Source organism: Oryzias latipes, chromosome 14 (assembly GCF_053564925.1).
Source record: "Oryzias latipes strain Hd-rR chromosome 14, Olatipes_Hd-rR_3.1".
NCBI lineage: Eukaryota > Metazoa > Chordata > Actinopteri > Beloniformes > Adrianichthyidae > Oryzias > Oryzias latipes.
Window position 1 is genome coordinate 13,121,957 of NC_136250.1, and position 26,711 is coordinate 13,148,667.

The 26,711-nt window shown below is 42.1% G+C and overlaps 2 protein-coding genes across 3 annotated transcripts; one reads left to right on the forward strand and one right to left on the reverse strand.

Moving 5' to 3' along the window:
* Positions 1-1,758: 1,758 nt before the first annotated feature.
* On the forward strand, positions 1,759-9,583 carry nle1 (notchless homolog 1 (Drosophila)). Of its 2 annotated transcripts, none has more exons than XM_004076322.5 (13): positions 1,759-1,893; positions 2,133-2,298; positions 2,594-2,814; positions 4,186-4,265; positions 4,360-4,436; positions 6,872-6,969; positions 7,085-7,277; positions 7,801-7,936; positions 8,017-8,063; positions 8,137-8,339; positions 8,745-8,904; positions 8,974-9,044; positions 9,125-9,583. In XM_004076322.5, the coding sequence occupies exons 2-13, from the start codon at positions 2,161-2,163 to the stop codon at positions 9,135-9,137; spliced, it is 1,437 nt and encodes a 478-aa protein (XP_004076370.3). In that variant the 5' UTR covers positions 1,759-1,893; positions 2,133-2,160; the 3' UTR covers positions 9,138-9,583. The 2 variants fall into 2 exon arrangements, with proteins under 2 accessions (XP_004076370.3, XP_078787212.1); XM_078931086.1 differs by having other exon boundaries at positions 1,867-2,058.
* Positions 9,584-16,990: 7,407 nt separating this feature from the next.
* Positions 16,991-25,917, reverse strand: slc25a1a (solute carrier family 25 member 1a). Its single transcript, XM_023962670.2, has 9 exons — positions 25,572-25,917; positions 25,192-25,299; positions 24,210-24,309; positions 21,403-21,541; positions 21,244-21,328; positions 21,071-21,175; positions 20,821-20,936; positions 18,809-18,882; positions 16,991-18,734 (listed from the first exon to the last, which is right to left on the reverse strand). The coding sequence occupies exons 1-9, from the start codon at positions 25,777-25,779 to the stop codon at positions 18,620-18,622; spliced, it is 1,050 nt and encodes a 349-aa protein (XP_023818438.1). The 5' UTR covers positions 25,780-25,917; the 3' UTR covers positions 16,991-18,619.
* Positions 25,918-26,711: the final 794 nt, after the last annotated feature.

A 26,711-nucleotide genomic window follows, 5' to 3' on the forward strand; every position in this document is an offset into this window, starting at 1 on the left:
TGTGTACTTGAATCTTTATCCAAAGTCGACTGCAATATGGTAACCCCTAGCACAAAGTAGTCAAGGAACTACTTTAGTGTACTACAAGTAGTCTATGCTGAAAGTGAGGAGGTATACTTGAAGTTTACTTTTTATTCATTATCTATGAGCTTAAAATGTTACAATTTAGTCTGGAGAAGTATCCAGATTCTAGTTAGTATATTTCCTACTCTACACATAGATGGTCTATCCTTGCTGTTCTTATTACTCAAGTGTACCTCATATAATACATTTCAAGTGTACTACTTTTTGCAAAAGGAAAATAAGAATGTTTTTTTAGGCAGGCATTAAAAAAACAATAGTAAAATGTACTAAACCAGCAACAGAGTAATTTGAAAAGTAAAATGTTGCATTTGTCATTTCCTGGACCATGATGGCTGCCACTTAGCTAGGTAATCAGATTAGCCAAATTTAGCAACTCAACTCAACTTGATCATTTGCAAGTTATATTTAATAAAACAAATTTTCACCGTTTGGATTTACAGATAATTCATTTTTTTAAATATTTTCCGGACTTTTTAAATCACTGTGGTTATTTACAGAATTAATTTTTTTAGTATTAAAAAAAACGCTTTCATGCTAAAACCTACGGTGGCCGAGAGGTGCAAGACACACTTACATTTAAGATACAGCAACAGCAAATCCCAGTACAAATGAACAAATCACAAAACACAACAGCAAATACTGAAACACAACAGCAAATCATGAAACACAACAGCAAATCACGCAACACAACAGCAAATACTGAAACACAACTGCAAATCATGAAACAAAACAGCAAATCACGCAACACAACAGCAAATACTGAAACAACAACAAATCATGAAACAAAACAGCAAATCACGAAACACAACAGCAAATCAAATGTGTATGATTTTTTTAAATGTTATTAATTGTTTTTTTTATGTGGACATTTTAAATACATGAAACAGTCCTGAAGCATTCTTGCTAGAGTGTTCTTAACGAAGACGGAATACCCTTAATACCGGAAAAGCAAAAACTTTACCTTGTTAAACGTTGTTGTAATTTTTATTGTAGTAATACAATTGAAGAAATGCTTTTGGACTGTCTCATGTATTGAAAATGTCCACTAAAAAAAGACAGTAATAAGGAAATGTAAAAAATAATACACAATTAGTTTTATATTACGTCACTTCCGGGATTCAGGACGTTCCGTTTCAGTTAGACGCCGTTTCTCCGCTTTCCTTTTTGTGTTTCTGGATATGTTCATTTGTATCGAGATTGTTTTTGTAATTCAGTATTTGTTAGTTTTAACTCAAAATTGCTTTTTTGTTTCAGGACTCTGTCATTTGTTCCGTGGTTTGCTGTTGTGTTTCAGTATTTGCTATTGTGTTTCATGATTTGCAGTTGTGTTTCAGTATTTGCTGTTGTGTTTCATGATTTGCAGTTGTGTTTCGTGATTTGCTGTTGTGTTTCGTGATTTGTTCATTTGTACTGGGATTTGCTGTTGCTGTATCTTAAATGTAAGCGTGTCTTGCACCTCTCGGCCACCGTATAATTAAAACCAACCAAAATAGTACGTTGTAAAAGGAAAAATAACTGTTAAACGCTGTTTTGTCATTTTTATGTTATACGTTTTTATACATTTAATTTTTTATTTTAAATTTATTGTTGTAATTTTTTAATTAAAGCAATAAAAGGCGAATTTTAATCATCTTTATTGCAGCTCTGACGGTCAGAAATGCTAAAAACATGAAGATTGTCCTTTCTAGACTGCCTCATTCTCCCACAATTCTTTGCGCAAACTGCAATTTCGCCTTTTAGCGCATCTGTCATCAAGAGGCTCTTTGGAGACTAAAACACGTGGGGAGAGTCATTCTTGGTTCGCTAACGGTAACTTCTTATTAATTAACAAGTCAACTGGGTTGTAAACCCGTTAACAACACACTAACCTGCTGATAGAAGTTGTGATTTGGTTTTGTTGATTGCTAAAATAGTTAAAGTGTTCGTGCTGCTAAGCTAACGCCGGTTAGCTAAACTAGCTAGACACCTGATCTGGTAGCTTGAAGTTAACTTTTGTACATTTTTCTTTATTTCAGGGCATTAATGCTAAGCTTTATGAATTATTTCAGGACTGGGGGCTACACTGAAGCACTCAAAATGACGAGCGAGGACGTGGAGCGACTGTTGATCCAGTTTCAGGACGAGGATGGAGTGGTTCTGGGTTCACCCTTTGACGTCCCTCTGGATATCACCCCAGAAAAACTGCAGCTGGTCTGCAATTCATTGTTGATGAAGGTACATTTGATGGATGTTCTGTTAACACGCCAAGTAATGATGTTGAAATCAGTCTGAAATATGAGCTAGTTCGTTAATGAGCTTCAGAGAGTTTAGCTATTCTAAAATTAACTTTGAGATTCAGTCTTTTATGGGATTTTGCTAGCATACAGTAAAGCACGGTGGTGTAATGTAATTATATGGGCCACATAAAAGCTGTTTCCAAAGTAACTCCGGGTCGATAAACACAGAGTTATTATTAATAATAAAAGAATCTGAATAAATGTAAATCTGTTATTGCTGTCATTTCCTGCAGGAGGAGCCAGTTCCTTTTGCTTTTTTTGCGCGTGGGGAGGCAGAGGTGGTGTCCAGTTTGGGTTCGTGTGTGAAAGCAATCGGTGTGGAAACAGAACAGGTTCTGCCCGTGGTGTACCAACCTCAGGCTGTGTTCAGGGTCCGGGCTGTGTCCCGCTGTACCAGCACCCTGCAGGGACACACAGAGGCGGTCATCTCCACGGCTTTCAGCCCCACCGGGAAGTGAGTCCATCCAGTGGTCAGACGTTGCCTGATGTCAGATGAGACGTACAGTTGTGCTAATAAGTTTACATATCTTGGAATTAATGATGCTTTATTGGTCATTTTTCAGATAATATGAATGATAACAAAAACCTTTTTTCACTGGGTGAAGGTATTTATTGTCAAAACTGTTTTTAACCTTTTTAAATCATAACAAAAGAAACTTCCCAAATGACCCTGCTTAAAAGTTAACACACCTTAGTTCTTAATACCTTGTATTGCCTCCTTTTTCATCAATAACAGCTTGTATTATCTTGTGGTAGCTGTAGATGAGGTTCTTTTTTTCCTCTAATGGTAGATCATTAGAGAAAATTCTTCTGTGCATCCTGATAGTTTTCCTCCAGTATCTTCTGCTAATGTGCTGCGTTCAAGTTTCCTGTTCCTTTGTAGCTCACACATCCTCAAACCATCAGCGACCCTCCTCTTGGGTTTCACAGTAGGAACAGTTCTCTTTTTTATCACAGGCCTTGTTGACTCCTCTTCAAATGTAGCGTTTATGGCTAAAATGTTCCATCGTTTTCTCATCGCTCCAAATGAGCCCAGCGTTTCGTAAACCAGCTTTTATGGGGTCATTTGGACTGAACCATGCATGTTCCTTATTGATGCGTCCACACCGCGGTTTTTCAGAGTCCTGGATCCCAGCTGAAGCCATTTCTTTGCATCCCTAACAATTTTTCTGGCGGAAAGGTTTGGTTTCAACAGAACCCCTCCCTTTCCACTTATTGATCAAAGTCTGAACTCTGCTGACTGGATATCTTCCTATATCATTTTCCTGTTCTGTACAGCTCAGTTACCTTTTCCCATAGATCTTTTGACAACTCTTTAGCGTTCCCCATGACTCGGGATCCAGACATGTCAGTTGCATAGATGAAGTTTGCAAAGGGTCTGTTGTGCACACCGGTTAATTACAGGCAAACGAGTCCCAGGTGAGGATGGTTACCTTTAGCGGCCTTTCAAACCCTTTTGGATCAGCTTGTGTGCAGGTTTTCAGGGTCTGTCAAGCTTTGAAAAAGGGTCATTTGGGAAGTTTCTGTTGTCAGTAGGATTTAAAAAGTGACGAAGTGACCTGACATGCATCACGAATGATTGGATGTGGTGGAGAATCCATCAGTTTTTTCAGAATCAATTTGTTAATATAACGGGGGGGGGTTCTGGCCTGGTACCAACGGTTGAGGACCAGTGATTTAAAGAAGAGGATTCGAATCGTCTGCAGACCTGAATTGCTCCCCCCTTTACACTGCTATGTTAAATTCTCCTGCAGATTCACACGGTTGCATTCAGGTTGAGACTTCATGATTATAGCTTTGTGTCCTCTGTCCCGGTTTGTGTCAGATACCTGGCCAGCGGTTCTGGTGACACTACAGTGCGTTTCTGGGACCTGAGCACTGAAACGCCTCACCACACTGCCAGAGGTATGAAGTCCCTCATGTGAAGCTGCTTCTCATCTTGAATAATGGACCACTAGATCGTGGAAGCCTGAAGAGTTGTGCTCTGCTTTATCCAAAGGACACACTCACTGGGTGCTGAGCATCGCCTGGTCTCCTGATGGGAAGAAGCTGGCTTCAGGGTGTAAGAATAGTCAGGTAAGTCCCAGATGTGTGTTTGACATGACGAGATTTCAAAAATGTTTATGGATGTGGATGATAAAACCCACGCTGATAAAACTGGTGCTTTTATGTCATTTTTCATATTTGTTAATGCAGGTTCCTGTCCATTTAAAACCTTCCTTTAGGAAGGAATCTGCTATCTGGCAAACAAGCTAAATTCAAATTTTTTGTCTAATAAATTAAAAAAAAAGATATTTACTGCTGCCTTATAATTTGTATTATATTAAACTATTGATGGTATTGCAGGGCTCCAGACTAACTTTTTTCACTAGGAGCACAGTGGCCCCTAACTGAAAATTTTAGGGGCACAACCAGAAAATTTAGGGGCGCATACCGTAAATCAACATTCTAACCAAATCTACTAATTTCCACTGTATTAGTAATAAATACTTTAATAATAGATGCAGAAATTACAATGTGCTGTTCCAAATTCAGTGTCACATTTTATTCTGCACTTTTGAAGATGCAACAAGAAGGTAAACTGACAAAAGCATCGCTGTCATGACAGTACAAATAAGTAAAGAAAACGGATGGAAATTTATCTTTGACACCAAATAGGTGCAGCCAAGATGCACAATAAGCGTGTTTGAGATCACCCAGGTGAACTCAACGCTGCGCAGATCACCTGGTGTGTGAAATATATTTTTGTTTTTGCTCCAACATCAACTGTCAATCATCACAAAAATATCGCGAGAAAGGGGTGGGAGCACAGCTGGAAACTGAACTGACTGAAAGCTGCCCTACAGACTACAAAACAATGCATTATGGGTCATGTGTCCTGATGGTTTTTGTAGTGGAGTGATTAATTAAAATAATTTAAAATACCAATTCATTAAAAAAGGCTACATACATCACAAAACCTTAAAATAATCATAAAATATGTAATAACACAGATCATACTAAGGGGGAGAAGAATATTAAAACTAAATTGAATGTTAAGGACAACTCCAATTTCCTGTTCTCCTTCAGTCTTGCTGCAGATTCGCTTTCATCTCACAGCCCCCCCGCCTGGTCTCCCCAACGATCCAGGCACGGCGCCGGTTCATCTCAAACACGTCTATCGTTGCATTTTCCCCACGTATTTTCAGTGTGTCTAAAACCAATGTTGTTTTTGCTCGAGCGTGTTTAAAGTTCAAGCCCCGTTAGCTGTCACGCATGTAGGTGTGGGACATTTATTCTCCTCAGCTGACCCGACTCCCGCGGGAGCGGTGTGCTGCCGTAACGGCCGTGCATAACCGTAACGCCGCCGTAACCGTAACCAAAACCTAAACCTTCCTCCGGGTCTGTGCGGCCCAGAGAAAAGTTCAGCACGGACTGCATGTATTTAGAAAATTACGAGCGAATAAATACGTTCTAAAGGAAAGTAAGGAACTCCTTAATGTGGTCCGGGGAGGGGGCTGTCAGGTGTCCTGCTTTCAAACCCTGTCATTGTCACGCCCACCAAGAGTCATTTACCCCACTGTGATTGGTTGGTCAGCTTCGCGCACGACAATGAAAAAGTGTCATTCATACAAACTGGCGGGCTGCAGTAACATTAAACCTTCATATTAAGGCGGGGACCGCAAAATATCATCTTGGGGGCCGCAAATAGCCTGCGGGCCGCGAGTTTGAGACCCCTGCTGTACACTCTGGCACTGGTACACTAGCCGCAGGTCGGAAGAACGAATCAATAGTTCGCTTACCCATAGTTCAGACGCACATATCAGGTTGTGATATTTGTCTGTTTCCTTCCCACAGATGTTTACGCGCACTCGATTATCTCTAGGCCCCTCCCCCTACACGCATTTTAGCCACTCACAGTGGCTTTCCCTATTCTCACACGCAGTGGCCGCCTCACACACAGGCATCACGCGAGAGTGTACGTGCTCGCGTTTCATGAGAATATGCGCAAGTGTGTGTGTCTGCCTGTGTGCGTGTGCGCTCGCGTCTCATTGATTATTTCATTGATCATTGACGTGCCCCTTCCAAGTTTAATGTATAAAAAAATACGTAGGGTGGGGGAGGCAAATTTACTGGTCGCACATGTGCGACTGGATGTAAAATTCAGTCGCACACTCTCAAATTTTGGTCGCAAAATGCGACCAATTGCTCGCAGTCTGGAGCCCTGTATTGTATTTGTGTATCTATTGTCTTTCGTAGCCAAAAGCAGATTTTTGTGCATTTTAATGAATCCCAGAGATCCTGAGCTGCATCTCCCCCTAGTGGCCTTCCTTGATTATAACAGTCTGAAATTTATCACCAAATCAAAACAAAGACTTTGAGGGAGTTATGGGAAGAGAAAAGGTTCAATTCAAATGTAGAACCTTGACAAAATGAAATAAAATGAAATATTGGTGTGTGGAAACAACATTGTATGAAGGGAAATGATCAAAATCCTGCCAGCTCTCCCACCATCATGTCTTTCCTTATAGATCTGTCTGTGGGATCCAGTGACGGGAGCTCAGATCGGCAAAACTCTGACAGGACACACCAAGTGGATCACTTGGCTCTGCTGGGAGCCTCTCCATCTGTAAGGCCTCATCGCTTCACCGCTGCTGCTGCTTCTCAGCCATCAAATCCAGCATTTTTACATTTTGAGTTTTCACTAAATGAAACTTGACGCCAGGACTTCCTGTTCCTCCCAGCAATCCAGAGTGTCGCTACTTAGCAAGCACCTCCAAGGACGGCTCGGTGCGCATCTGGGACACTGCGTTGGGGCGCTGCGATAAAATCCTGACGGGCCACACCCAGTCCGTCACCTGCGTGAAGTGGGGGGGGGACGGACTTCTCTACACGTCCTCCCACGACAGAACAGTCAAAGTGTGGAGGGCGAAAGATGTGAGTGGGAGTGTGTGAGAGTTTTTGTTTAGGAGAAAACAACTACTTTTCCTGTCCAACAGCTGAGCAGACAGATGAGAGCTGAAAGCCTCTAGTGTTGGATGTATTTTACTGTTACAAAAGGGGTTATGAAACATTTGACATACTAGGTGTATATTTAAATAAACCCCTTTTGTAATTTAGGCTAAACTCTATTCATCTTACTCATATCTTTGTTGGACCGGACGGAAAAGAAAAGAAGGGAAGAAGAGAGAGGAATGTGTGGGGGGAGGGGGGTGTAGGACGGTGATTAAAGAGGAGGGGGGGGCAGAACCGTGAAGCACCATAAGGCAACAAGTTGCTGGATGTTTACAATCATTACAGTCAGGTTATCCAAAAAGGGGGCGGGGCCTGTCCACACACACACCCAAATGCCACAAGCATACCTGTTGGCTCCAAAAAGACCCACATACAGACACACATGTTCACATCACAATATAACTGATGTGAGGGAGACCAAACCTTTAGTGTCCTTTCATCTCAGGGGGTGCAGTGCAGGACTCTCCAAGGCCACGCCCACTGGGTGAATACACTGGCTCTCAGTACGGACTACGTCCTCCGAACTGGAGCGTTTGAACCAGCAACTGCTACCATCAACCCTCAAGATGTAACCGGCGCTTGTAAGATCTAACATTCCTAAAAATGAGAGGACCATAAGAGTACGCTGTTCTTTAAAAAAATGCTATTTTTTTCTCCCCAGTGGAGGAGGTGAAGGAGAGAGCTCTGCAGAGGTACAACAAAGTCCGGGTGAGTCTCTGTCCCAGCGAGGAGCCAGAGTCCTGCTCGCACACCGCTCCAACACTCAGGCTTTGTTCCGCAGGGTTCCAATCCGGAGCGCTTGGTGTCCGGCTCGGACGACTTCACCTTGTTCCTGTGGAATCCCGCGGCGGACAAAAAGCCTTTGGCCAGGATGACCGGCCACAGCGCTCTGGTCAACGAGGTGCTGTTCTCCCCCGACACCAGGCTCCTGGCCTCCGCCTCCTTTGATAAGTCCGTCAAAATCTGGGACGGACGGACGGGAAAGTGAGCAGACTTCTAAACTAAGACCCACTCTGATGAAACCGCCGTCTTTAACATGTTCTTGTGGTTTGTTTGTCATGATGGAGGACATCGATAAGGATTATTAGGCTAAAAATGGCATTTCTGAGTAGCTAGTAGGAGAATGTTAACAGAGAGCTCTCAGCAATAGGGAGGGCCAGTGGTACCTCCCACAACTCAGAGGGGAAGTTCTGATGAAACTTTGTCCTAGAAAACGACATTTTTTTTTAATTTGGACTAAAAACAGCATAGTCATAACTAAACGACCACCGGGAACGCTTTTATGATAGATCCAACAATGATGGGGGTGGGACTTGAATGATCAGAGTTTTTTGGAGATGATGGCGCTTTGGAGTCAAGATTGGTGCGCTGATGTTCTCCCGCCTGCAGGTACCTGATGTCGTTGCGTGGTCACGTGGGGTCCGTGTATCAGGTGGCGTGGTCCGCAGACAGCCGGCTGCTGGTCAGCGGCAGCAGCGACAGCACTCTCAAAGTGTGGGACGTCAAGACCGGAAAGCTCAGCATAGACCTCCCCGGCCACGCCGACGAAGTGAGAATAAGCCCGGAAATAGGAAGCTGTGCTTCCTGTCAAATACATACTTAATGTTCCTTCTTCCAGGTTTACGCGGTGGACTGGAGTCCTGATGGCCAGAGAGTCGCAAGCGGCGGCAAAGACAAATGTCTGAGGATGTAAGGGCAGCTTGGGCGTTTGCCAGACTGCAGAAATCTCTCCTTCCTGCTGAAACTTTTCTCTTTCTTTTTTTTTTTAGATGGAGAAGATAGCAGCAGCCCCTCCTCCTTTCCTGAATTTGCTGACTCCAGTCTTCACAGAAGCCTGACAGCTGAAGCAGTCCAGCTGATTCTCCAGTACCATGTTTCAGCACTGAAGCTCTGATTGGGCTTTAGAAGCTATTCAGCTGAAGAAAAGCCCTTTTAAATCAGGTTAGATCCCTGCATACGGATGAAATGGGCTCCTGTCTGTACCACCACAGGTTTAGTTTACTCCATGCAACCTGTTAAAACCCAAGAAAATGAACTGACCAAAGTGTGTTTGCTCCCTCCTCTGCTGAAGCTTTAGTTGATGCTTTGGAGACGCTCTGGAAGGTGACAGGTGCTGTGCAGGTCGTCCTGCCTTTACTGCAGTCAGCAAAGCTGTGATACTTCCTTCCTGTAAGGCCGGCTGTCACTGCAGTCTACATGTAAATGTCAATAAAGGTGTTTTTCATTCATCTTTCCATTTCTGTTAATAATCCATTTATGTCGGTTAGGGTGGCTGTGGTGCAGCGGTAGGGCGGTCGACCCATGATCGTAAGATTGCAGGTTCGATACCCGCCTTGCACGGCCATGAGTCGGAGTGTCCTTGGGCAAGACACTGGACCCCACCTTGCCTCTGGTGGTACGCGGGCGCCTGTGTTTGGCAGCGTGTGAATGTGTGTGTGTGAATGGGTAAATGGGTCTGTGACTGTAAAGCGCTTTGTTCTTATAGGTAGAAAAGCGCTATACAAGTATACGCCATTTAAAGCAACATCAGACTAACAACATAAGGAAAGAAAGGTACCTTTTTACAAGGAGAACGAACAGATATAACATCCAGCAACAATCTCTCTCCGCTCTGGCGCATATTCTGTCGCCTCCTCTTTTATTACGTTTATTTAAGTTTCCCTCATTTAAATTTGCGCTGATCTCTAAGGAGGGGAAACGGATCAAACACAGCTGCAGCGCTAAAACATTCATAGCAACATGTCCGTCTTTTCACAGTCTTCCCACGTCATCTCTGGAACTGCAAAGTCTTTTCTCACGGATAACTGACACAGAGAGGCCTTCAATTCTGGTCTTGACACAGATAACACACAGCCTTCATGCTGATGCTGAGAAGACTCTTGGAAAGGCTGTGGATCCTCCCAAGAGTTTCACCTTCACCTTCCTGTGAAACAAACACTGACACTTCTGCATGCATGATTACATTACCTATATAGATGGGTAATGCATCAAAGCAAATATGAGATAACAAATATACATTTGACCAACAATTTACAAAAATGCAATCAGTATTCTCAAAATAGAAGATTCCTTTATCACCTGACTAGTGACACTTAAGCCACCATGTTACCATCTATGTCATTGATTTATTAACCAACTTTAATGGAAACATGAATGCAGCATGACTGAGAAAAATGACATTAGTTTGGTTTTCATGTTAATAAAGTTCTTACTTTGGTATTCTCTGTAAGGCAGTAGGAACTCATCAGAATCAGTGGAGGTACCGGTCCGTCACTGGAGTTGGTCTTCTAAAAATCATCTAAGATCTGAAGAATTCAGAAAGATGTCCAATAGGTCAAAACTGGATCTACCAGAACCTTGTAATAAACTTATCCTCTAAGTGTAACTACCTGAAAGAATTATACTAGATTTAAAAAAATCAAAGAGAAAATGTTGAGCATTAAAGTTCAGAATCTGTACTTTGTGTGGATTTTGTGTCAAAATTATACATGGATCTTCATCCATTCTGATAAAAATTTTGTTTTTAACAGGTTCTTTTATTATGTCCTCCACCATTTCTCTAATAGTGGAGGACATAAAATAATTTCCTGAACATATATTTCAGATTTTTTTTTTGTTTTTTTTTTTTTTTGCAGTTTTGCCGGGATTGTGACTAATACTCTGGTGCGACCGGAAATGACGTCACTTGTGACCAGCACAAGCTGGTCACAAGTGACGTCATTTCCGGGTGAGCTATTCCCAGTGCTAGTTGTGTGACTGCTGTCCTCTTGTTTGGCATTAGCCTTACTACTATTGCTTACTCTAAGGGTTATCTGGGTTAATATTCACATCTAGTACCTTTTATTAGCGAATTCACCACTGTTAAACCGCTTGCTGTTCACTTTTCTCATTTTGCTAAATAAACCACTTCTCTTTACTTAAACACCGCTAGCCTTAGCTTAGAACCTAGTATGGCCACCACCACTCCTTCCGCCTCTCCTCCTCTCTCCTGCCCCATGTGCCATATGTTTAGTGATGATCCTGCCTCCTTTAGTGAAGATAGGGGTAGGTGTGTTAAGTGTAGTCTTGTGTTAGACTTGGAGGCCAGGCTGGAGCAGTTAGAAGCGCGGCTCCGCACAGTGGAAGCTAAGCCGGCTAGCCAGGTCGTTACTCGTAGCGCGGGCCGCGCTACCAGGGCTAACTTAGCTAGCACCCCAGCGCCCTCCCAACAGCCGGGAGACAGTCAGGGGTTTGTACCGGTTGGGAGGAAACATAGTGCTAAACGCAAAAACTTAGAGCACCCGAGACTCCACGTTAGTAATAGGTTCTCCCCCCTCAGCGACACACCCGCTGAACACTCAACTCTGGTTATAGGCTCTTCTGAAGTTAGAAACGTGGAGCTCCCAGCGGCTAAAGTCAGGTGTTATCCGGGGGCCAGAGTTGGTGACATCGAGGGGAACCTTAGGATGTTAGCTCAGAGTAAGTCCAGGTTCCGTCGAGTCGTGATTCACGCAGGCGGTAATGATGCCCGACGGAGACAGTCAGAGGTGGTTAAGTTAAACGTAACTTCGGTGTGTAAACTGGCTAAGACGATGTCCGAGTCCGACACTGTAATTTTCTCTGGTCCCCTGCCGAACTTAGTCAATGATGAAATGTACAGCCGCTTTTCATCATTTAACCGCTGGCTTTCTAGATGGTGCCCAGAAAACGGCGTTGGTTTTGTGGATAACTGGAGCGCGTTTTGGGGGAAGCCCGGTCTCATGCGGAGAGACGGCGTCCATCCCACCCGGGACGGTGCCGCTCTTCTTTCTAGAAACATTTCTGCTAGCCTTAGTCTGTTAACCTGACAATCCAGAGACGAGACCCGGGCGCAGAGCAGCAGTGTAAAACGCTCCTCTGAGCCTCCCTTAGGGTTAGTGCCGGTGCAAAACCCATGCAGGGAAAGTCAAGCAGGTCCTAGCTTTAGCTTATGTGCTGAAAGACAAATGAAAGGAGCGCGTCATAGAAACCTTAAAGTGACAGACAGCAGTTCTCACAAGCAGAATTATGATGTCATTAAATGCGGTTTATTAAACATTCGATCCATTTCCTCCAAGTCCCTCTTAGTCAACGAGTTAATTACTGATAACAATCTTAGTCTTTTAGCCTTAACAGAAACTTGGCTCCATCAGGATGACTATGTTAGATTGAATGAAGCAACCCCCCCCACTTATGCTAACTATCAGAAATCCAGGATTTCAGGGAAAGGAGGTGGTTTGGCAGTAATATCACAGTCTAGCTTACTTCTCAGCCCTAAAGTTAAAAATGCTTATAATTCATTTGAAAGCATCATATTGTCTTTAAGTCACCCAAACAGGAAAACTCGAAAACCTGTTTTACTCATAATTATTTATCGCCCCCCCGGCCCATATTCAGAATTTTTAACTGAGTTTTCCGACTTCCTATCGACTATTGTCTTAGATTCTGATCAAATTATAATATTAGGGGATTTTAATATTCATGTTGATGACCCCAGTGACTGCCTAGGAAAGGCTTTTGCAGCTTTATTAGATGATGTTGGTTTCACCCAAAGTGTGAATGAACCCACTCACTGTCATAAGCACACCCTGGATCTTGTTCTAACCCATGGTATAGAGATCAGCCAGCTGAGTGTCCTTCCTCTTAACCCCATCATTTCTGATCACTTTATGATTACCTTCCAGCTTACACTGGAACATCCTTCTGCCCCAGTGAATAAGAAACAACTTAGAAGAACCTTAACTGACCGTTCTGTGTCTGAGTTTAAACACACAGTTCAGCCAGTACTTAGTGATATTCTGAGAAAATACTCTGAGACCAGCTCCCATATTATCAGTCCTAATATAAATGACCACTTTGTTAATGATGCCTTACAAGCCCTCAGGAGTACACTCGATGTTGTTGCCCCCTTGAAACCTAAGTTCGTCAGACAAAACCGAGTAGCACCGTGGTTTAACGCTGAAACTCGTTCTCTTAAACGAGAAACCCGTAAGTTGGAAAGAGAATGGCGCCGCTCCGGTTCAGAGCAGTCTCTGGATATCTGGAAACATAGCCTATTAAATTATAAAAAAGCTCTGCGTAGAGCTAGAAGCCAGTACTATTCAACCTTAATATCAGAGAATGGAAACAATCCAAGATTTCTTTTTAGCACTATAGCTAAATTAACTCGCAGTCAGAGCTCAGTAGAACCACATTTTCCTGTTTCTCTCAGCTCTGATGATTTTCTTACATTTTTCGATAGTAAAATCTCAAATATTAGACATAAGTTAAATCAAGTTATTCCTACTATCAGCCCAGAACAGGCTGAAGCGGTAGAAATGGAGGCATCCATAGAAACCTCTGTAACATTAGACTGCTTCACTGCTGTGGATCAAGCGGAAATAACATCAATTATTACGTCCTCCAAATCCTCAACGTGTCTGTTAGACCCAATTCCCACTAGACTTTTTAAAGAAACTTTTCCCCTAATTAATGATCCCATATTAACAATGATAAATGCCTCTCTGGAAACGGGTTACGTGCCACAGTCTTTTAAATATGCAGTTGTTAAACCTCTTCTGAAAAAGCCCAGTTTGGATCCTAGTATCTTGGCCAACTATAGACCGATATCAAACCTGCCCTTTATTTCTAAAATCCTAGAAAGAGTTGTAGTTAAGCAGCTTTACTGCCACCTACAGGACAACAGCCACTTTGAAGACTTTCAGTCGGGGTTTAGACCTCACCACAGTACGGAAACTGCACTAGTTAGAGTCTCTAATGACTTGTTATTGGCCTCAGAAAAGGGACTACTTTCTATTCTGGTCCTGTTGGACCTCAGTGCTGCCTTTGACACTATCGACCACGGTATTTTACTCCATAGATTAGAGCAGGACATAGGGATCAGAGGATCTGCTCTCCAGTGGTTTAAATCCTATCTGTCTGATAGGTATCAGTTCGTTAATGTAAATGGCCATTCCTCTCAGTGCACTCGAGTCAACTATGGAGTCCCACAGGGCTCAGTCTTGGGACCGATCCTGTTTACGCTTTATATGTTACCCCTAGGAAACATAATCAGGAAACACAGCATTAATTTTCATTGTTATGCCGACGATACGCAGTTGTATTTATCCATGAAGCCTGACCAGAATGACCAGATAGAGAAACTGAACGCCTGCATCAGTGACATCAAGACCTGGATGACAATTAATTACCTCCTCTTGAACCCAGAAAAAACTGAGGTCATTATACTTGGTCCTAAAAACCTCAGAGATGCTCTGTCTGCTCAGATAGTCTCCCTGGATGGTATAAGTATAGCCCCCAATTCCACAGTTAGAAACCTTGGGGTTTTACTTGACCAGGATTTATCATTTAAGGCTCACATATCTCAGGCATGTAGAACTGCCTTTTTTCACCTGCGGAATATTGCTAAGATCAGAAATATACTTTCTAAGAGTGATGCTGAAAAACTCATCCATGCATTTGTTACGTCGAGGCTGGATTACTGTAACTCCTTGTTAGCAGCGTGTCCTAAGAGTTCCTTAAGAAGTCTCCAGCTTGTTCAGAACGCAGCAGCTAGATTGTTAGCTGGAACCAGCAGAAGAGATCACATCACTCCTGTGTTAGTTTCGCTCCATTGGCTCCCAGTTGATTCTAGAATTAAGTTCAAGATCCTCCTGTTAACCTATAAGGCCTTACATGGAATGGCCCCGTCCTATATTAAGGACCTCATAGTCCCTTACCAACCAATCAGAACACTTCGCTCGCAAAATGCAGGACTGCTTGTGGTTCCTAGAATTAGTAAAAGTACGGTTGGAGGTAGAGCGTTTAGCCACCAAGCCCCTGTCTTATGGAATAAACTCCCAGCTCATGTAAGAGAGGCCGACTCAGTTTCTACATTCAAAGCTAGACTGAAAACATTCCTCTTTGGACAGGCTTATTGTCAGACTAGTTAGTATTAAGAGATTATTTAACTTAATGTTAGTTTGTTTAAATTAAACTTAATAATAACTATTTCTTTTAAAAGGCTGCTAGAAGTTGAAGCTGGGGTAACTATGGTGCACTGGGGTTCTGTCCTCTTTCCTTTTTTACTTCTACCCTTCCTCTCCTCTATTCTTGATCATAATTTTTCATTTAGTTCTCCATGCCTCTGTTTGGTGCAGTGCGATTCATGTATTGTCCCTCTTTTCCTCTCCCCTCCATGGGAGTGGGAGTGCTTCCAGACCCCAGTTGGCTCATCCGTGCTCCAGTTCCTGACCGTTTACCTTGCCTTTGCTCCCGCTCCTACACCTGGCTGTGGATCCTGCCTCTGGCTCATCTCTGGTTCGTCTCTGCTCTGTGCCTGACCGAGTACCTCGTCTCTGCTCCCGCTCCTACACCTGGCTGTGGTTCCTGTCTCCGGCTCATCTCTGGTTCGTCTCTGCTCTGTGCCTGACCGAGTACCTCGTCTCTGCTCCTGCTCCTACACCTGGCTGTGGTTCCTGTCTCCGGCTCGACTCGCGCCTTTGACTGTCCCCACAACCACGGCTGGATGAAGCTCGTCTGCTGGACTTTTATATTTGTAGTTGTAGATTTAGATATGTTAATTCTTCTCTAAGAGTTCTGGTAAATCGCCTGTCCGTCCTGGGGGAGGATCCCTCCTTCATGAGGGCACCCCTGAGGTTTCTTCGTTTTTTCCGGAATCCGGTTTTTTTGGGAGTTTTTCCTTACCGCGAAGGGTGGTCTAAGGGCAGGGATGCCAGTATAGCTTAGTCAGTTTGTTAGTTCATTTTAGTATTTTTCTATTGAACTCTTTGTATTCGTGATCCTTTTGATTTCATGTTTTACTTCGAAGCCCATCGAGACAACTTTTGTTGTGATTTTGGGCTATACAAATAAAATTGAATTGAATTGAATTATTTTGAAATATATATTTTCTCACAAACCACCACCAGAGGGCGCTGTATGCGTGTCTATCAGTAATTACTACTGACAGCACTGTAGAACAGAAGCCCCACTCAGTTAAGTTGTTTCAAAGCGACCCAGACGATGAAGAATATACTTCATTTACCGGTAGTCATTTAGAGTGAAATAAAGATTTAAGTTGACTTGTTAGCATGTTCCTTATGGTTATCGAAATAATTGTTCATAAGTTGCGCTAATTCACTAGACACTTATTCAATTTCTTTGAAGTTTCTTGGAGCTAACTATTCTGTTACCATGATTTCCTTTCAAGATAAAATGTCCCATTACGCACCCGTATCAAATAAATTTCTTCCATACATTCCAGACTTATACTCCAGAGCGACTTATAGTGCGATAAGTCTTTACTCAAACCATTGTGAATCAGGAGCAGATGGAAAAAAATGCAGTTTGAAAAGAAGAACTGGATGGGCCACAAGTTCCTTAATACGCCCGCTGAGTTGTCTTTACGCCCTTTCACTTTATGGCAGCGATGAAACGCCATACACAAGCGCCCTGCTTCAAAAAGAAGGGGGGGCGGGGTTGCTGACACAAATTTCTGACCAACTCCTGTTGTAGAAAACAACAGGTTTTTTGATTCAGGCTAAAAATGCCATAATTACAACTAAAAGATCATTGGGAACGTTTTTTTTTAGAATTAATCTAGATGATCGGAGTGGGTCTTTAAGTTAAAAAAAAAAAAGCACACAATGGGAAATAAACAGCGTACAATTTTTTTTATTTTGCAGACAATATCTCAACACAACCACACCGATCCAATATTCACAAGTATTTCATCATACATGAAATTTCAAGCGCGTCGCATGTTTTGGTTTTTCTTTCACACAAAGAAACAGTCAGCCCAACAGGAACTTTTCCAGCGGTCCTATAAGCTCTTTCTAAAGGTGCAGGTGGATGGCGGTTATGTGCGTTAGGAGCTGATGGTTTGGTTTTTGGTGTGAAAAACTGAAAGGCTGCAGAGTTAGAAGATCCACTCAAACTGAGACCATTTTTTCCGCACGACTCTGATGCAGATCGCTGCATGTGGTCTGAACACAAACACGACTTCACAAGGATGAAGCTTTCGTCATTAGAGGACAGCCTGCGGGAGCAAAACCCCGCCTTAAACCACCCGACGACCATCAACCTGACCCGTCTATTTAAAGCCGGATAAACCATTTAGCCCCGTCTTCATTCTCTAGACCCCCACCATCCCTCCTCTCATTCACTTCTCCTGCCTACCTACTGACTTTTTTTGTTTTTCTTCACTCGTATACTAAACGGACCAATTTACCCATAATTCCTATCAGCACTTCTCGTATATTATTCTAGTGCCTCCCGTTCCTCCGTTTTAGAAACTGTCCACCTTTCATCTACCTTCTTTTCATCCGACCATCAGGCTAAAACAAAGACAATTATGAGATTACGTTACTTGTATCCAAAAGATTACAAACTCATTAAAAATGTTAGAATTGTTTTTTCAAATAGTTTGGACGATCAAGTTCCCGAGTTGTATAGGTGGGACGACCACAATACTATCAGACGACAGCAAAAAGAGGCCATGTTTTAGTGGGTTAATGCCACAAGCAAAGCCACACAAGCGTTTGTGTGTCACAGCTCTGTAGAAGACCTGATGGGCGGAGTTTGTCTTTTCTTTGCACAGTCTAGTAAGTACTCAGTGAATCAAGACACATTCATGGTTTCAGTAGAAGGTTAGCCAACAACATGAATGGTATAAAAGTGCTACATAAAAACAAAAATACAGAAAAAAAATCCTTTTGAACCAGTCTTGCCATTTTGATTTATGTTTGTCTTAAGGTAGGTTGTAAAACTTGAGAAAAAGGAAATGGGAGCCTTTTAGCACTTCTATCACTGACTTTAAAGAACTTGAACTTTTTTGTGTGGATGTTCAGTCGGGCAGAGTATCATCGCCAAAATGCTAAATGGGTTCGTTTCTGATTAGCGTTTTGATTCAACATCAATTAAGTTCTAAATATTCTATTCAAAACCAATTTTATTTAGTTATTCAAGCGTTTTTTTTCATAGCTCAGGTTAAGATTATGAAATGTGACATTTTCCCCAGACCTTTTAACTAAAAACTAACAGAAAGCTGATTTTGTTTTTCTCTAAAAATACTTTAACAGAAAACTGATTCATAAAATGAATTAATCGATGTTGCTTTTTAGGCAAAGATGAATTCGACGTACAGTAAATTGAGTTTTAAACCCAGTTGTCGGTCACAATGAGACATCAGCTTATGGCAATGATGAAGATCACTTTACAAACTGGATTCGAGGTGTTGAGTTGTGCATAACACGAGGCACTGGTTCGTGCTCTGTTTTTGGGTGCTACTACTGCGTCTCCCACACATTGTTGAGTAACTTGACCACCTCCTCGTAAATGACAAAGACTATGGCGACGTCCAAGCAGACGCGACCGAGTCTGGGAACTGTGCCTTTGTAGAACCTGCAGAAGAAAACGGGGTGAGGCAGTTTGCAGTCAAAAGCCTGCTTTAGATGCCATTTTGTGGGGCTACTCACGCCTGCAGTCCTTCGTGTTTCAGGATCTGGAACGCACAGTCCATTGTGTTTTTGTAGCGATAGGCATCCAAACCCTACAAGAAAGTGAAAACAACATTGGCCTTTAAGTGTGTGCAGAACTAAACTTGTAATAGCGAAACTAATAAAAAAACACTCTAATTCAACTGGTATGTCACTGGTACGGTTACAGGATGTTCATGCTTTGATAAATGTTGACAAGTCAGAAAAAGTTGTACCACAAAGCTCTGTGCTTGGAACCATATTAAGTTCTTTATGTAAGTAACATTATTAGAGACCCACTCTAATAATCCTTTCATTGATAATAATCCTTTGATTATTAATAACTCTAATAATCCTTTGATTATTAGAGTTTTAATTAAGATTTTGCAGTTTTCGGCCAAAATATAAAAAAATCCGTCATTTTCTAGGACTTATTTTCTGCAGAGCGGCAGGAGTTCTTTAGAAATTTGCCTCCAAGTTGTAGGCAGTACCGTGTTTTTTTGACATCATAAATTAAGTCTTTTTCAAATGGCCTTTTTTTGTCTGTTCCTGATTCAGTTGAATAAAGAAATACTCAGAAATGCAAATTTGAGCTTAATTTTCTTAAAATATGTCCTCAGTCATCAGCAAAATGCAGCACGAGCATGTTAAAAACACAGGTTTTACCGGAGTGGGTCATTGCGCTGAACAAATTCGATTCTATGCCGATGATACTTGGCAATACTTTTCTAATACAAGTAGAGATAATAATTAAAAAAGCTACAACCAGATCTGGATAGTCACCTAAACAACAGAGGATGAACCCCATAACCATCTAATGATATTATAGGATATTTAGGGATGCCACAATTCGAAAACCGAACTGTAAGTAACACCATTAAACAGGAATTATGAGGAAAGTGAATTGTTGTATCCCTACTGCATATCAGTATGTTTACCATATTTTCATGACCATAAGGCGCACTTAAAAGTCTTAAATTTTGGAGCGTAGTAGAAGATGGCACAAGAACGGGTGGGGACTGTGGCCGTGAAAAACATTGTTTACAACATGGCAGAAGCACAGTTTAAACTGCAAGTTATCATCTATGCAGAGGAACATGGGAGCAGCTGCGAAAGAATTCAAGATGAATGAATCCATGGCTTACAAGTGGAGGAAGCTGGAAGGCGAACTCCGACAAGTCAAGATGACGCAGATGAGTTTCAGCGGAAACAAGGAGACTCGGGTGATGGATTAACGATCAGCTATCAGCTTGGAGAAGCTTCTCTGCAGTCACCAATCGACCGAGGGCAGTAACGCTGACAGAGGAAGCTTTTTCTTTCGTTTTATGAAACGCCGTCATCTTTCCATCCAGGTGAGGATTACAGTGCAGCAGCGACTTCCAGGGGATTACAATGAAAAGCTGTCAATCTTCCGCTCCTACTGCAGTACAAAGATCGCCGACAAATATCTCCAGCCACATCACCAAAATGGACGAGGGGCTGCTGACTTTCAACATCCCGGTGACTCACAATGTCGAGAAGAACGGGACCAGCGCGGTAGGATACACACAACGTATGTAGACGAGGGTCATTTGGAGTACAAGTTAAGTTAATTAAACTGTTGCAGTGAAATGGAAATTATGTTTTTGGTTGTTTAGCTATTTTGTTCATGTACCGCAAGTTTTATCGTCATCACAATATTGATCACTTATATTGCAAATCGCGAGTTTTCCTCATTTCGTGAAGCCCTACTGTAACATATTATCTGTAAATTTCTTACGTGTTTCATAACGAGGCAAAATTGCTTTTCAATGCTTCCGAATTTGCTGGAATTCCATTGATTGCGTTAACAATTGCGGGGTTATGGCAGGGTTAAAGGTTGTTGATTTTTGTCAATACGGCAACATGTGAAGACTTGATTAGGAATGAACACCCACTACCTTCTGGGCTACTCCCCAAGTGGCCCTCTTTGAGGAGGAAACTCAGGTTTTATCAGATAAACTGACAGCTATAATAAGGACAAAGCCTCCTACCTGCATCCTGGTCTTCACCACATCTAAAGGCGTATTTCCAAAAACACTGGCTGCTCCTGCTGTCGCTCCAAACATCGCTGTGACAATCGGATGCATTTCCTTTCTGGGATCATCACCTGTAGGGTTATTTAAAAAAAAGTCATCAATTGTATTAATACAAAAAGACTCAATTAAGGTAAAAAAAGGACTGCAGAAACAGCCATAAAGTCTTTAAATTTCCATCTAAAAAATCCAGGCCTAGTTGCCTCACCTTTGTACCAGTTCCTAAGCGAGTTCATTACATAGAACCTGATTGCCTGATTGCTTCCTTGTTTAAGCAAAGTTGGCGTCAAACCCTGATACGTTCCCCTCAAACCTACATAAGAAAAAAGGCATTGTTAAAGTCAGTTACAGACACATACCATCCGAGTTGTGTTTTCTTACCCTGTTCTCTGATGATCTCGCTGACGCCATGAAAGAAGCCTCGGTAGCGAGGCCGGAGGGAGCACTGGTCGTGGATCAGCTTTACCTGTGAAACATGGGAGAACAGCTTTAGTCCCAAAAAAGGTGAACCCAAAAAATACAGGATCAACCTCCACCGACCTTTAGAGTCTCCATTGGACAGACGATCAGAATAGCCTCAGCTATCCCCGCTCCTAAACCACACAGGAGGCTCCGTGTGTTGTCTAACCGGCCTGTGGCGTCCCGCATTGGGTTGCTAAGTATCTCAAATGTGCCAAACCTGTAAGAAAAAAAATCCCCCTAAAGGATGTTATAGTCACCGAAGCAAATCAGAAATATGTTAAACTTGTAGATTAAGTCATTATAATTTGTATTATAGGATATTGACTATCTAGGAAGCGGTCATATCAACATGCCTTCATTTATGCACTTAAACAAAGTATCAATAAGAAATGATCAAGAAAATACAAATGTCACGACTTTAAAGCTGAAGCTGTTTAGAGAGTCTGTATTATAATAGGAATCTGACTTTTGAGAATAAAAGGTCAAGAGTCTCTATATTGTAAAACAATTAAGCCTAACGGACTCTGTAAGGTTGGAGAATCAAAAACAGCAAACTACTTTTCACCAAAAAAAGCACGTCGATAATCTCACTACAAATGTCAGTCAAAGGATTTTTCAAGACGGGGTGGGAAATTTTAATTGGATTCACACTGCGCTTTTGAGAGTGGACCAAACCTAACTCGGCTAAATGGCATATCACTTTATTATCTCTTTTTCGAGCTGGGGGGTTCCATTTAAAAGTGTCCTCTCTCTGATCTGAACCGCTCATGAAAAAACTGAAACCGGTATAGGTACCATAACTATTCGGCCTATAACTACCGTTCTGGGTCCTTCGACTAGTTCTGACGTCACATTGTGTGATTGGCTGTCTGTTGGTCAGATGACGTATCAGATAGTGATTGGTCTGGACAAATTATGATACTACCATAAAAGAAGAAACTATGAAGTCTGTTGTAAACAAACAGAGCTCTGACACAGAGCGAGATTATCCTCTAAACATGTTTTTATTATTTTTATTATTATTATTAAGTGCATTTGCAGCCGAACGGACTGCAGTCAGAACCCTTCTCTGGACCGCACACTCTAAAGGCCTGTTCACACCGGGACGAATTTCGCCGGCGATTTTCGCCGACGTTTAACGCCTCGTGACTAAACAAAGGGCACCAACGAGAGTGTGCACACCAACGAGAGTATGCACACCGACGCGAAAAAACGCCACGCGTTAAAGCGTCCAAAAAAAAAAACGCCTCGGGTTCGTTTTTTTTTTTCGACGCGTTGCGTCGAAATCTACTCGACCAATGAGAATGGCGCTTTTGCTCACGTGTCTGGAGCTTCTGAAGTTACAGTAAAACACAACTTGGGGGCGCTCAAACACAAAACTGCCTTGCTGAGCACACATACCAGCGAAGAAGATAGACGCCAAGTAGCGTCTACACAGCCGCGAAGCAATAATGACGGACATTCTAAAATATCCCCGAACCAAGCACCAGTTGGAGCTACTGGTGCTTGAAATATTCATGTTCTCTTTGTTTGATTCTGACAAGCGTGTAAATACTTGCTCTCTTCTTCTGAGTGAAAAGCGACTTTAAGAAGCGTAAAGTTGCGCAGCGCCACCTTGTGTACAGGAGTATTTCTGTTTTACATTAAGCGCCATCTAATGTCAGGGAATGAAATTGCATGTTCACTCCACTCATCGTCAGCGAAAATCGCCTGGGTGTGAACACAAAAAACGTGGCGAAAAACGCTGGCGAATAACGCCTGGCGAATATTCGTCCCGGTGTGTACGGGCCTTAACAAAGCACCTTCCCTGCCTGCGAACATGAAGCTACTAGACTCCAGCTGCTCTGATCAGAGACACGGTTCTAGTGTGGAGCAGCAGGTTCAATCTAACCACAGCCACAGATCTAGCCACAGATCTAGCCACAGATCTTTTTACAAAGTGGGTTGTGTCAAAATCTTTCTATAAACACTACAAAGAATAATGTCAGACACAACTTATGAAGGAAAAGAACTTTGTATTACAAAAGGAAACGTGAAATGAAAATACGTAGAGCCCGAGCAGATCTCCACGGTATGTAGTTTGTCCAAGTGGGGCTACCGTAGTGCGACGTTATCCTCAGAGACCAAGGCGGATCATTTTTTGATCTGTTATAAAAGTGTTACCAGTGGGGTTTTAATTTTGATTATGTCGCTTTTAGCCAAAATACCAAAAAAAAAAACTGCTATTTTCTAGGACATAGTTTCTTTTGATTGTTTTCGTCTGCTCCTGATTTACGATTTGAATAAAGAAGTACTCTGCCTAATTTTCTTTATACATATCCTCCATCATCAGAAACATGCCACAGAAACATGTTAAAAACATGTCCTTGTGGCGTGTTTTTAACATGTTTTAATATGTTCTTGTGGCATAATAAAAATGAGTGGGTCTGTAAGGTTGGAGGCAGCTGTGATGGTTGAATGTACATTGAAGCAAGGATTGACCAAATAAAAAGAAAAGAAAAAGCTGCTCCCATGCAATGTCCGTCATGTTTCAGGGTTTTAACAGAGATCTTTAAAAAAGGCAGAATAAAATGTTGTTCTAACAGCAATATTGTTCATCAATGTTGACCATTCTAATAAAATGTCATCTCATATTTGACATTTGTTAAATTATTTTGATAATTTTGTGATGAAATACTAAAAAGACTTATTATTTTGGGGGTTTGTTAAAATGATTGTGTCATTGTTTTGAAAGATGGATTCAAATATATCTTTATTTTTTTGGTGCTGCACTAAATATGGGGCATGTTTGTCTGGCTCAACACTTTTTTCGGGGTTCACTTAGTCCAGCTGAGTGGTGAAACTAAAAAGTGGTTTATCGCTGCTCCAAATGAAGGAGTTTTCACCTGACAGCAGATTTGGGTATTGACCCAAAGAGGAGGGAGCTGAGACCGCGGTACAACCCTCTGAGGCCGTGATCTTGCACTGTCAGCTTCACACAGTCCCCTGCAAGCACAAAAAACATTACAAAACTGGGTAAACAACAAGACAGGTAAGTAATTATTTTATACTGTACTCAAAAATATCAGATAATGAAACCTTTTTGTATTTTTTTAGCTGTTTGTTTAGGTAAAATTTACCCAAAAAGATGTTTGCCTTAAGGCCCTATATCATGCTTTTCTTAAGCCTTTCAGAGTAAAGTATATCCATATGATAATATATTACCTTTGGCGCACTAAAAAGGATTTGTTAAAATAAAATATTAGTTATTTTCACAGTTCATTTTCCTACCAGGAAGTAAGACGACTTAAGCCGGCCTCAGCAGCATGTCCACGTTTAGCCCACGAAACCGAACAACATCTGAACTTTTGCAAAGTTGGATGTGCATATTGTGATATAAAAGGAAAGAGTTTTTCTGCTAACTCCACAGAGAAAGTGTGTGTTTGTGTGTGTGTGTAAGCCTGGGGGCGGTGCAGGCAGCACAGACTCTTCCTGGAAGAGGCGGTTCCTCACTTTGTGATGTCACAATGTGGGAACCCACTCGTTTTTATGGACTGGGAGGGGCTGGTGCTCAGAGTGCAGGTTTTTAGAGGAATACTCAATACAAGGTATTAAAATGCCACTTTGGGGGTTCTTTTCGTGAGAAATGAACATTATGATACACTTAAGAGCTCAAAAAAGTTGGTTTTACATGATATAGGCCCTTTAGCTGATGAGTTAAGGTATTTTTACTCATATTTTTAAACCAAATTTGATCAAATAAACTATTTTAGTGTAATATCTATAGGTTGTTTTTCATAGTGACTGATGACAGCTGTCTGACATCACGGATGTGTATTTGCTGTTAGTTTAGCCTGATTGAAACCTCCTGAGGACCCAGTGACCTACCGATCCCTCTGTATCGAGGCGGGTTGGCTCTCTCATCCAGCTGCAACTGAGTCTTCACATACTCTGTGGGAAAGGTGATGCATATTTCTATTCCTCCTGCTATTCCACCTGCAGGAATAAGAAAAGAACTCAGGATAAATCTGGTTTATAGAGGATTTTGATTTCAATTTGTTAATTATTTCTGTGGGATATGCTCAAAGGGGGTGGAAGTGGGGCAAAAACAGATCTGAAAGCCTGAGTCTCTGCTGCTTCAGAGCGTTTTGACCCACTTCTGCGTGGACAGCCATGATGCGCGACAGATTGAGATTAGGTTGCAATGAGGAGAAAATCTACTAATCTCACAGAACGCATTAAAACAAACAGATAAATAAACAATCCACCTGCAAGGATAGCCTTTCCGGGATGCGTGACTTTCCGTCCTCCCACCGCAGCGGCTGCCAGCCTCCTCCTCGCCGCGCCTGAGCTGTGGTGCGCCGCCGGAGAGGCCGGCCCCGGCGCGGCGGCGCGCTGATGGCGCGCGGCGCTTGGGCCCAGCCTCCGGTCGCAGGGTCCCTCGCGGACGGAGAAGGGGCTCAGCAACGAGGACATGATCGTGACCGTCTGGGTCGGATTTTATAGGGGGGGTGACGGTCAGACGCAGACAAAGCAGGACTAAACAACACGAGGGGGCGGGGCAGCAATGTGGCGGCTCAGATCAGGTGATCGGAGCAGACCATGCTTCAATGTAAGCACCCGGTCACGTGACACTGCCTGACTGCTACAGCCAATCCCGTAAAGGATGCTGCCGTATCACAGATGCCCAACACTATGGAAGTTTTTCTGGAGCATAATTAAAAATAAAAGTCAATACCAGAAATGCTTTTTCATTTTCAGAATGAAGCTGCATTTGTTGACTCCAAACCGCTTTTTCTTTTTCTTCTTCAACATCCGGTCACTTAATCAAAATGATAAAAAAAAGGTATTCGACATTTCATTTTCAAAAGGTTCTCTAGTAAATGTGTAGCAAAAATCATTTAGAAATGTCTAAATTGACAATTAAAATGGATTAACAGAAATGCGTTTTCATTTTCAAAATGTAACTGCACCAAATGACTCAAAAATAAAATTAAATGTCACTCCTTTAAAATGCTTTTTCATTTTCTTCTTTAACATCGCTCATTCTGTGACATCATCAAAGCGAAAATGCAAAGAGGGGATTGCATTTTAGTTTTCAAATTCACCCCGCAAAAAGTGTAGCAAAATTCAATACCAGTGAGCATTTCCAGGGGGAGGCGTATTATGATACTAATAACACAATCCAATGGATTGTATTTTTACTGTTTTTCTTATGTACAAAAGTACAGCGAAAAAATAAAAAGACAGCAATATGTTAAAAAGAAAATAAATGAGAATAAACGGTCCTTGAATTTTGGTGAGAAAGGTCAAGAATTGAAAAGTACAGCCCCATTAATATGGTCTAAGATGCATGGTCTTTCCCCATGTCACTTAATAATCCTCTAGAATGTTTTATATCAAACAGT

Bases quoted from the DNA above. Each gene is read 5' to 3' on its own strand.
- slc25a1a (XM_023962670.2), bottom strand. From the start codon at position 25,779: ATGTCCTCGTTGCTGAGCCCCTTCTCCGTCCGCGAGGGACCCTGCGAC. The intron at 25,300-25,571 runs GTGGATTGTTTA...TTATTCCTGCAG, and splicing joins CGGAAAGGCTATCCTTGCAG to GTGGAATAGCAGGAGGAATA. The intron at 21,542-24,209 runs GTGAAAACTCCT...TTTTTCTTACAG, and splicing joins ATACCCAAATCTGCTGTCAG to GTTTGGCACATTTGAGATAC.
- nle1 (XM_004076322.5), top strand. From the start codon at position 2,161: ATGACGAGCGAGGACGTGGAGCGACTGTTGATCCAGTTTCAGGACGAG. The intron at 2,299-2,593 runs GTACATTTGATG...CATTTCCTGCAG, and splicing joins GCAATTCATTGTTGATGAAG to GAGGAGCCAGTTCCTTTTGC. The intron at 2,815-4,185 runs GTGAGTCCATCC...GGTTTGTGTCAG, and splicing joins GCTTTCAGCCCCACCGGGAA to ATACCTGGCCAGCGGTTCTG.